This window comes from Achroia grisella, unplaced genomic scaffold (assembly GCF_030625045.1).
Source record: "Achroia grisella isolate CSIRO2021 unplaced genomic scaffold, CSIRO_AGI_Agris_v1 utg794, whole genome shotgun sequence".
Taxonomy (NCBI): Eukaryota; Metazoa; Arthropoda; class Insecta; order Lepidoptera; family Pyralidae; genus Achroia; species Achroia grisella.
This window is the reverse complement of record NW_026713026.1, coordinates 986,076-997,500: the sequence shown is the minus strand read 5'-3', so window position 1 is coordinate 997,500 and position 11,425 is coordinate 986,076. Positions and strand designations below refer to the sequence as shown.

At 40.8% G+C, this 11,425-nt stretch overlaps 2 protein-coding genes across 2 annotated transcripts in view; one reads left to right on the top strand and one right to left on the bottom strand.

Moving 5' to 3' along the window:
• Positions 1–578, top strand: part of LOC131851676 (long-chain-fatty-acid--CoA ligase 4) — a 76,883-nt gene extending 76,305 nt beyond the window's left edge. Inside the window, exon 13 of the mRNA XM_059202207.1 lies at positions 293–578. Within this exon, the coding sequence (XP_059058190.1) occupies positions 293–447 (155 nt within the window). The 3' untranslated portion in view covers positions 448–578. The remainder of the gene's footprint in view (positions 1–292) is intronic.
• Positions 579–4,487: 3,909 nt separating this feature from the next.
• Positions 4,488–10,974, bottom strand: LOC131851612 (transcription elongation factor SPT5). The gene is made up of 4 exons (XM_059202131.1): positions 10,629–10,974; positions 9,346–9,415; positions 7,956–8,087; positions 4,488–7,839 (listed from the first exon to the last, which is right to left on the bottom strand). Exons 1-4 carry the CDS (start codon positions 10,844–10,846, stop codon positions 5,026–5,028), a joined length of 3,234 nt encoding a protein of 1,077 aa, XP_059058114.1. The 5' UTR covers positions 10,847–10,974; the 3' UTR covers positions 4,488–5,025.
• Between the last annotated feature and the right edge of the window lie 451 nt (positions 10,975–11,425).

The window sequence follows — 11,425 nt, the reverse complement described above, 5'->3', positions numbered from 1 at the left end:
TATGTTAGCAGGGAACCAGTAGAGGATGATAATGTCAGGTTAGTTGACCCATCGTGACCTATACACTTGGAATTTATGATGACGGTTTCCAGGGGAACCACGTGGAGATCAACCAGACTCTGATTGAGTAATTAGTTCGCATTACTATCAACAATCTATTAAGCGTGAAACATCATCATAGAATGCTTTTCTTCAAGAATATAAATATCTGTCGTTCGTGTCTGACTGATGTTTTGGGATTAATAGTACCTGTAGAGAGTTTGTTCTAAGCTGACTGTTTTAATTCTTGCAGGCGGACTGGAGAAGTTCGAAGTGCCCGCGGCTGTGAAGCTGTGTACGGAGGTGTGGTCCCCGGACATGGGGCTGGTCACGGCCGCCTTCAAGATCAAGCGGAAAGACATCCAGGAGCGGTACAAGGAGGACATCAAGCGGATGTACGCCTCCTGAACGCTCCCCCGCCTCTACACCGTGCGACCTGCTCACCGGCGACACTCCTCCGGTCCAACAGTTCTCGGAGACCAGGGAGGAAGAGCCTCGCTGGTCTCCAGCACTGATGGGGTCGCGCCCTACGCTCCCCCGGGGCCTTCGTCTTGTAAATTATTTAACCTCCGGAGATTCGGTTCGTAATTGTGAATCACATAGTTTTGAAAGAGATTAGGCCTGAAAATTAATAGAACGTATTTGTATATTGGCACACATCACACGTAAAGATTTTAGATAATGTAACGTTTTATATAATAATGCCAAATTTATGTGGGTATTACTGTCTGTAGAGTAATCTTAATTCCACGGCCGATGGACGCAGTTACAAACGAATGCATTTCACGTGTACACTGCCGCACGTGCAAGGTAGAGCGAGACGCACGCGTGCCGTCTCACTCTTTCTCACACGTGTCGTAGCGTGAAGGTGTCCAGAAATATATCTCGTTTGTCGCTCGTCCGGAGGGCCAGATTAATTAATTATATTAATAATGAATCATGATTAAAATTTTAGCTTCGATCGGTTCTAAGTTTCTAATTAATTTGTATAAGTCTTGTACATATTTATTTGTTTTGCGGTAGTTTGTATTTGCGGTATAAAAAATTATCTGTGCGATTGATGACGGATGCATGCGAACGTTTTCTGTAAAAAGTACACTTTACTGGTTTAGTTTGTCGATGAAATCGTAACTCGAAAGATTTATTGTAATTGTGTATAATGTAGATTCGTAGATAATTTATAGATCTGATGCGGTGTGTAAATTGCGAGCAGTGATCGGTGTGACTGGATCATATTGTGTCTGACTAATGTAGAATTTACAAATTTGTAAACTAATTTCCATTCGATTCTGATGCGATATGAACATATTTTGGCTGGACTAACTGTTTTTACCGGTTTTTGTTTTATGTCTGCGCAACATTCGGTTGTGACAGCTATACTCGTGGTCCCGCCCGTCAGAATCGAAATATTTATGGCCTAGCCCGTAAATTGAAGTAATTATATTCCGCACCTGGCAACACTTCATTATACATTAAACAAAAAAGACAGTCAGTTGCTCGGTGTGGACATATAGCGGTGTTTAGCGTAAGTTCACTGTTAGTACTTAGGGGATCTGGGGTTACCTTTGCTGATGTTGATATTTTTTAAAACAATAATTTCGCAATAATTGTATTCGATCATTTTGTCATCGTTTGTGCGTCGAATGATTTGTTAGTGCATAGTGATGTCGCATAATCATTTAGCCAATGGTCCGTAACGCACGGTGGGCGGTGCGGGCGGATATGTTTGTTGATTAGTTTTATTTCGTGTATGGCTGCTGTAATTTTGTAAAATCTTACCATGTGGCTAGTCAGATGCTAGGAATTACAAGCATTTTATTGTTACCCTCGACGCATTTCGCTGAGCATTTACATCCCTTTAAGATGTAAACCCGATGTATTGGCGCGTGAAATTCAATTTATATATGTGGTATATTAAATATTTCACCTATAATACATATAATTCCATAACGTATTTAATATGCATGTTACTAGAATCGGTAGCAACATATTTTTCGATGTAATTAATCGTTTTGATATGAATTGAAGTAATTATCGTATATGTAACAATTACATAATGTTGATAGAAATTATTGGCTCAGGTCATGTGAGTGTATTTTGTTTGAAATTCTTGAATATTGAAACCGAAAACCATTTTTGTATTATTTATTCAATAAATGTTAATAAAATCATTATTACTGTTTTTTATTTCAATTTTCATTCCTATATCAGTAATTCGCTGTATTGTAACGGAGCAGAAACCTGAAAAATGGAAGTACTTTATTTTTATTCAACTGTGATATCCACAATTTTAGCTGATTGAAATAGAAATAGATTTTTATTCAAATATACCTAATATAGGCATTTTTGAAGTCACAATATTTGTTATTCTACCACTCATTTGGAACGCAAACTCATCACTCATTACATGAAGAACATACAAGAAACTTGTGTGTTGCACTTTTAAATGAATATTTAACACATGACTAGAGTGGTAAATAAGAAATTCATCCAACCCGTCCCTTTGGAAATAGGAACTAGTGACCCTATTGCTGGTGACCTATGGGCTGCCTGACCCGACTTCACCCTCTTTGTATAATCCTCCACTGGTCCCAGGATATACGATTAGCGCAGGCGAGTGCTGTTCATCTGTGGCGGATTTACTTACACTGAGCAGCAAGACTTGGCTACTTATGGTTGATTCTTTGAAAATAACCTTGAATCCCTTTCTCATATTATATCACTTTTAATTGCTCCAAGAAATATACATATGTAAATAAACACTATTAGTCTCTGTCTGACCTCCACGCAGTTCCCTCATGAAACTTTGTTGATCAATTCCTGGTGAATTTGCTACGATGGACTAACTGACCTGACCTCATGTGCATTTTATATTTGTCCACTGGTGCTACGTCAGCGCAGGCGGGAGCACCATTCCGTTATTTCTCTCATATACAAAAATGACTTATTAGTCTCGCCACAGATAATATAATATTACATAGTCTCGCTATGTAATATGTTATCTGTGATCTCGCTAAAAATCCAAATCGGTCTTTATTAGGCTAATTTAGCATGGAAAGTAGTGAAAAAAAAACAATTTAATTTTCCCATACAAACTATTCGTATGTAACTCAGACCTGCACCCTGCGTTCAGAAATTTATTGCGTTCAAAAAACCTTTGACATATTATTTTTATTACGGAGGCGGAACGGGTGTTGGTTAGTCATCTGTTTAGAGTATTTATTCCTTGCTAGCAACGGCGGATTCAGATCCTGAGCTCAGGACTTAGGTGGACCACTAATTGAACATAATGATTTTATTTATATATTTTGACACGATACATATTTTATGTATACCTTCAATATTTAATTATTTATATTTAAATAGTGCTTCTCTGGATGTCTTCAAGAGATGGCAATATGTACGTGTACCTATATGTACAAGTTATTAAGTGTTAAGTTTTTGAAGTGTACAATAAATAATACATATTTTTAAGTACAGTACTTACGTACATTAATAAAGCTATTTTATAACTTGTATCTATTGTTATCAAAATTAAATTATAAATTCTTGACTTGACCACGATTCTGTGACCCCCTCCTGGCGCCAAAGCTGGATCATCCCTTGCTTGCTAGTCATTAATAAAAAAAAATAGGAGGTCGGTGACATTAGTACATATAGAGTTGTCATCACAGACAACATAAGTTTACTCTTCGTATTAGCAGATTCCAATTTACTATGAATAGAGCAGCAATTTATTTATACAGCACAATGTTAAGCGTAAGTATGTCTGTTTGCGTACGAATCCTTTCATAGAATTTATCGAAATTATATTTGATATGAAGTTAGATTGTATCTCAAATAGGTCCCTACTTGTTATACAATCAAAATTTTTAAAGTTTTTTTTTATCTTCAAAATCAGACAAAGTTGATGTATCCTTGGATACAAAACTGCGCCATCTAGTACTGCGATAAGCAGAGCTTGTTATGCAACAAATAATGGTTATGGGTATCAGACAATGATATAGGGGAAAGGGATTATTAGCAATGTGAACTAATAACTCCATTACTAGCAATGTACCATCTCAGGATGACCTCCAGGCGGTTCCCCCTGGAAATCATCGGGATAAATTCCTTGTGAATATCTCACTATGGGCTAACCGATCTACCTCTTGCTCATCTTATCATCTTCCACTGGTGCCCAGCCAGCGAAAACCGTTAGCGCAGGTAGGTGCACCATTACTTATCATAGCTAATAAAAACAATAGATATAAATATTACATAAAGATAATATATACAAACAATCATACTCATGAATACAATAGTTTTCACCGTGAGGAATCGAACCAGCGACCATCGTATGTAAAGCGGTGCTAAACTTTTGACTACCGAGACGATCAATGTCTGAACAAATGTAGGCATTGAAATAAAACGGAATTATTATAATAATATATTTATTTATATGCCGTAATGTATAAGTGCATTATCAATTGAAATGTCATTAAACTAGTATAATGTTAATTACACTCGTGACCGATGTGACATCGTGAACGATGCTCGACTGCGGCTGTGATACAGAAGGGTACCTTATCTACAAATTCCTATCCAGGCGCACGACACACATACGAATATAAAACAAAAAAAAGAGCCCGAAAAGATTTCTGTGAGTCAATATTGGACAGAATATGTATAATTTTGATTGAAACTTAGCATAAAAGAATAAGGTATTTTAGCAGTAGCTCCTTTTACATAGAATAGAATAGAAAGTAATTTATTTAAATAAACTTAATTTAAGCACTTAGGAATAGTCATAGTTATCTTTCTTTTAATCTACCGTTCATTCGGAAACTTGTCACAATCAGAAGATATATTAATAGTATAATTTTGCTAAACGGGATTTTTATTATGGCATCGTGCGGACCGGACTATACATTGCTATATTGTTTAGGAAACGAGGTTACATGATTAAGGCATGGAACGCTATTCCAGCGCGGAGGTGCGACCCTCTTAGGAGGTGCTCATCTTGCAGAGATGCCTGAGCTGCATGATCTTGATGTCGTCGGTGCCGAACTTGACGACGCCCTCCTGGTTCTCGATGGAGATGAGCTGTCCGACGGCCTCGCGGTCCTCGCCGGCGATGACCTTGACCTTGTCCCCGCTCTGCGGCACGACGGGCTCCAGCAGGTCGGCCAGCACGTTGACGACGCGGTCCTCGAGCGGCACGTACACGGCGCACATGCCGCCCGACACGCCGCGCAGCACGCCCGCCTGCCCGGCCAGCGCCGCGTCCTCGTGCGCGCGCAGCCGCACCTCCACGTCCGGCGACGGCCAGTCGGCCGCCTCCTCCGCCGCCGCCGGCGAGCGCGGCGAGTACCCGGCCGGGCTGGGCGTGCCCAGGTAGCCGGCCGGGTACCCGGACGGGCTCGGGCTCGGCTGGTACGGGCTGTAGGTGTGGTCCGAGCCGTACATGGTGCCCGGCGTCTGCGGCGTGAAGGGCCCGGCGCGGTAGGGCTGCGGCGGCTCGTAGCCGGCGTCGTCGAGCCCGTAGTCGAAGTCGGGCGCGCGCGCGGGCGTGGCGGCGGCGGCCGGGTCCCAGGCGCCGTGCGCGGGCGTGCGGCCGCCCTCGTGCGAGGGCGTGGCCGAGCCGTAGTGCGGCGTGCGCGCGCCCGCCTCGTACACGGGCGTCTGCGAGCCGTGCATCGGCGTCTTGGCGCCCGCGTCCCGGTACGAGGGCGTGTGCGCGGGCGTGCGCGCGTACGAGCCGGCCCCCGCCCGCGCCCCCGCCCCCGCGCCCGCCCCCGCGCCGCCGCCCGCCCCCGCGATGTGCCCGCGGTCCACCGAGATCGTCTGGCACGTGGAGTGCAGCTCGACGCGCGCCGTGCTGCCGGTGGCGTCCTTGACGATGCCCACGTTGCCCTTGTAGGGCCCGCCGGTGATCTTGATGGTCTGCCCGATGAGGTCGCGGTCGCGCGCGGGCCCCCGCGCCCCGCCGCGCCCCCGGCCGCGCCCCGGCCCGGCGCGGCCGGCGGGGTGGGCGGGGTGGGAGGGGTGGGCGGGCGACTGTATGCGCGGCGACATGAAGCCCGGGGAGGGGTTCCCGGCCGCGCTCTTGTTGCCGCCGGCGAGCTGCAGGTGCCGCGTCTTGCACACGAACACGCCGCCGTTGTCGAGGTACATGCGCGACTGCAGGAACGCGAAGTTCCTGTAGAGGTGCTTGATCTCGCCGTTGCGGCCGGCGTGCGGGCCGTCGATCACCTTGACGATGTCGCGCTTCTGGATCGTATTCTGCTCGGAGTCGAGCGCCATCGTGAACCGGTTCTCGCGACGCTTCTGCAGCGCCTGCGGCTTGCACTCGATGACCTTGCCCTGCATGCCGAGCACGTGGAAGTTCTCCTTCTCGAGCCGGACTATGACACCCACGGTCTGCGGGTCCAGCTGCACCATGTCGCCCCACTGGAACTGGCCGAGGGAGTCGACGCCGGTGGCCATGTCGGAGCACAGTTGCAGATCGCGCGGTAGCACCTCCAGCTCGTGCATGGTGAGATCGGACACCAAGACTACGCGATGTGGTTCTACGCGAACGATCAAGCCGGTGTCTCCTTCGTACCGACCCGCCAACACTTTCACGTGATCGCCCTGCTTGAAGTACTTCCTCAACTCGTTAGGTTTAAAGACGAGAGGATCCTTTAAAGCGTCGTGTTTCGGCATTACCGTGATCATCGATCCGTCGATAGCGATGATTCTCGCCTGCAAGTTGGCCAAATCACCAGAACATACTTCTACATTATCACCCATAGAGAATGAGTGCAAACTAGTTGGGTCGTCTTTGGCAGGTGCGACTAATTCTATATCGATACCCTCTGGTTGTTCTTCAAATCTTTCTAACTCAGTCAAAGTAGGCTTAACACCTTCAGCTAAAATGGCAGACATTGTAAAATTCTTATACAAGAATCCTTTTCTTGAATATCTGTTACCTTCAAATATCAAAAAGTCACCATCAGAAGTCACTTCACCACCGATGGCGCGAATAGCTTCTGGGTCAAAGGGTTTAGCCGCTGGACGCCTCTTTTTCTTCCTTTTAGCGGCTTCGCTTTCACTCTGTACAGTTCTTAAGGCTCCTCTAAGCCTGGTATAGTCTATTCTGGGAAGCAGCTTCAAGTGCACCTGATTTTGTGCCAGATCAACATAGTCCACTTGAGCTATGTCATCTTTATAGAGACCTCTTTTTAATCTCACCCACTGTTTCGGTTTCAAGCCTGACTGCTCTTTTACGACACGTAAAACGTCAGTCATTTCTTTGATAGGTACCATGTCTTGTTTCCAGATACCCATCTGTAAAGTTCCTACTTTATTGATGATGGCTTTGACGTGTGTCTGTTTATATGCCTCTATGTAAATATAACCTTTCACTCCTTCTGGAGCAACCACAGATTTAATTTGAAAGGGTTCCTCAGAGTCCTGGTATGCAATAAATTTTCTCATGAGGAGTAGTACTGTTGCCTTTTCCTCACCAATACGACATTTTACCATCCACAAATTGGGATCTTTGATTCCTGGCAACAGAGTCTGTTGTGTGATTTCATCAGACATTTCTTCGCCACCTTCACCAAAGTGCCTGTGTGCTGCTGTTTCATCGGCATATTTATTTCTGAGATACTCTTCAATTTCTTCCTCTTTCTGTGAATCCCAGAGATTAGTACCTCTGCGTCGACCCTCAATTTCTCGGGCAGTGGGTCCAATTTCATCCACTTCATTTCCAACAATGCCCATCTCTTGTGCACCCTCTTCCCATTCATCATCTTCATCGACTTCATCGTCAACCTGAAAATAATTTAAAATCATGCTACATAACAATGACAGAAGATTTGTTATTTTCTCAGAACAAAGTATTCGGTATAAGAGAAGTGAATTTTAAAGAAATTGTCCGTAAATCTCACCTCAGCTTCATCAATAATGAAACCTCCATAGCGATTGTCCTTCTTCCGTTTTTTTCTTTGTCTTGCCTCATCTTCATCCTCATCATATTCTTCAGAATCCACTAGATCCTCTCCTTCTGGTTCTTGTTCATCCTACAAAGAAATTTCCAATATGAATATAAGAATAGTTATCAGTTCTCTAAATAGGGTGTATTTCTAAGGAAATTCTGATTAACAGACATAAATAAGATGATAGTCAGCTTGAAGATAGTGTAACCTAATTGAACTAATATCGAGGGAAGGAAATACCTTTCTTTAGCATAGAATGGTTCCTGTTAAGAATAGAAAATCATTTATTCAAATAAACTTAATTTAAGCACTTTTGAATAGTCAACATTTTTTTAAATCTACCGCTTATTCAGAAAGCTGTCTCATCACAAGAAGAATAAGCAAGAAACTTGTGTGTTGCTCTTTTAAACAATCCTTGTAAGTTCACATTTTACAAGTCGAAACGTGTGAATACAAACTACCAACCAGCACTAATTTATTTAGGCTCAAATATAAAAACACAATAAGATTAAATCAGTCAGATAAGACCCAGTTAACAATATAAATAATGTCTAGTACATTATTTACTGTGCTCACGGTTTCACCTGTGTGAAATTAATAGCCCATATGTTATTCTGATGTATATGCTATATTACTGTAGTTTCATCAAAATCTGATCCATAGTTTTTGCGTGAAAGAGTAACAAATTTCCATCCATACCCAGAAACTTTCGCGTTTATAACATTATTAAGATAAATAAAAGAATGTACTCAATTCAACTGTAATTTCTTCACCAAGTGTAGTTGGATATTCATACTTCTTTTTTAATATAACAAAATTTGTCTCCTGTTCTATACTAAATCTTGTTCTAATTGATCTCTACATTTTTGTGTAAAATAACTAGTTAATATAATGAAAGTTAATTAATATATGCAAAACATATTGTTATAATTAAATTATGTTTTCATGCAGAAACATTGTCTAAATAGATGTCACATTTATTTTTACAACTGTACTGTTTTCTGTTTGTTTTTTCACGTAATAACTTTCAATTTTTTAAAAAGACCTATATATAATATTTTTGGACATACTCCATCCATAAATAGAATGGTATGTCAATGCCTTGTAAACCTACACCTGGGACATATGTCCTGGGAACTGCTCGGAGGTTCTGTCTCTGCCATATGATGGATCTGCATGGTGAATCCATACAATGCTAAGGAGTTTGTCTGTCTTATCTTTTGTGCATTAAATCTATTTTTGATAAAACAGAATTAACTTGTATAAGTCTATATGTCATTGATCCTACATAGCCATGGTAAGTAATTAATACTGGTAAAAAAATAATGCATTATCTTCCTACCTCCACATCTTCATCACCAGAAGCTTCCTTTGCTTCATTATGACTTCCATCAGATCCAACTGAGCGGCTCCTACAACATTTCTTACTTATTAACACTTCCAAAACTATATACTTTTACTACTTGATACTTCTATCTAAAATCAGTAAATTTATTATTACAGGTTTATTAACACATTTAATTTATTTAAAACAACATTTATTTAAAAGAGCAGCACACACAAGTCTTTACTTATTCTTCTAGTAATGAGTCTGCATTCTGAATGAGTGGTAGAATAAAAAAAACATGTGACTATTCAAAAGTGCTTACATTAAGTTTACTTGAATGAGACTATTTCTATTTCTACATATTGCTAACATATAATTGTGTTATATGTTATATTTATTTGTCTTGTTATGTGGCCCCCTCAATTAAAAGCCTCCTCCATTATACTCCAACCCTCTCTATACATGGTTGTTTGTCTTTTCTTTCTCTCATTCTTTATATCTTTTTTCACTCATCCTACTTTCCTTTTGCCTGTCAGGCCCAGACATTTTGTTGTTACAGTGGTATAAGAATTAGTAGAAATTTTATATTATCTACTTAAGAAGCAATAAATTCACTATTCATCTCATAATTACTCATTTTCAAGTTAAATTTTCACAATGAAAACTAGACTGTGCTTTTTCTGATCATAAAAGGTTAAATATGAACACTAACTACTAAGAAATTAAGTGGGGCCCTTACATAAAATGTTAATAATAAATATTCCCTGATCTGATATAATCTTACAACTAATAATTAATAAACAATGAAAATGTAATTTTATTTAAATATATATATAGCAAATAATCTTATAGCTCACCTGATGGACGGTAATAACCATCCATTACCTAAATAGCATCTACATAAGAATTATATTGCATTGCATGTTGTACTTTATTACATCAGCTGCCTGCCAAAAAAAGTCCTGTCAAAATCGGTCCAGCCATTTCAGAGATTAGCCGGAACAAACAGATAGACAGACAGACAGACAAAAATTGTAAAAACGTTATTTTGGTGTATGTATCTTATTTATATTCATACACATGTAGTAAAAACGGTTATTTCAATATTACAAACAGACACTCCAATTTTATTTATATGTATAGATTATGCAAGTTCATAGTTATATCATACTAGTTTTCCACAATTTAAACTAAGATTTCACAATAAATTATCATCTAAGAAATGAATCCGGCGAAAACCTTCAAGTAAGTCCTATCAGCTTAGACCCATAGTGTTGTGTATATATTATGTTGAATACCTTGAACGAGATCGGGAGTGCGATCTGGACTTGGATCGTGACCGCGTAGGGCTCCGCGACGGACTGCGGCTGCGGCTGCCGGAGCGTGAACGAGATCTGGAACTCGAGCGCGACCTGGCTGAATGATTCGACGCGACGCTCCTCCGTGACCGATTCGACACCACGCTGCCTGCATCCGACGCATTCCCGGAATAATTACTACCCTCCGAGTCAGACATGATCACTTAAAAAAGAGAATTTTAGAGCCCTTCATGCATTTATATTTTGCAAAGAAAAATACACAGTAAATCAATACGTAGCACACAACACAGACCAAAGGAAATTAAAATGGAAACGTCGCACACAATTGACACTGTTGACAGATTACAACTGTCATACAACAATTTGACATTGACAACCTTTACTATAAACAATTCATTACTTTCTTTTTGAAAGTTGTTTGTCCACAGAGTCCATAGACTGACAAAAAATTAAAATAATTTATACAGAATTTATTTATTCACTTAAATGTATAATAGTTTACAATTTTAACCTAATATTTTTGAAACTTTTTTTATTATACAATACAATATAATTGTGATATTTTTTCACTATACTTGTCTCGTTTGTTTCACCTTCCAATTCTATTGCTTATTCGCTCTGACAACTCATGGTTACAGGAGAAAAAAAGCTTTGTCTTGTCTATTGATTCTTCGTTGCCCCACCGATTTGTGTGTGAAATTAATAAAAATATTTAATTTCAATACTGCATTTTAAATAAGTCTCACGTAGTTCGTGAAATAATTTAAAATAGTACT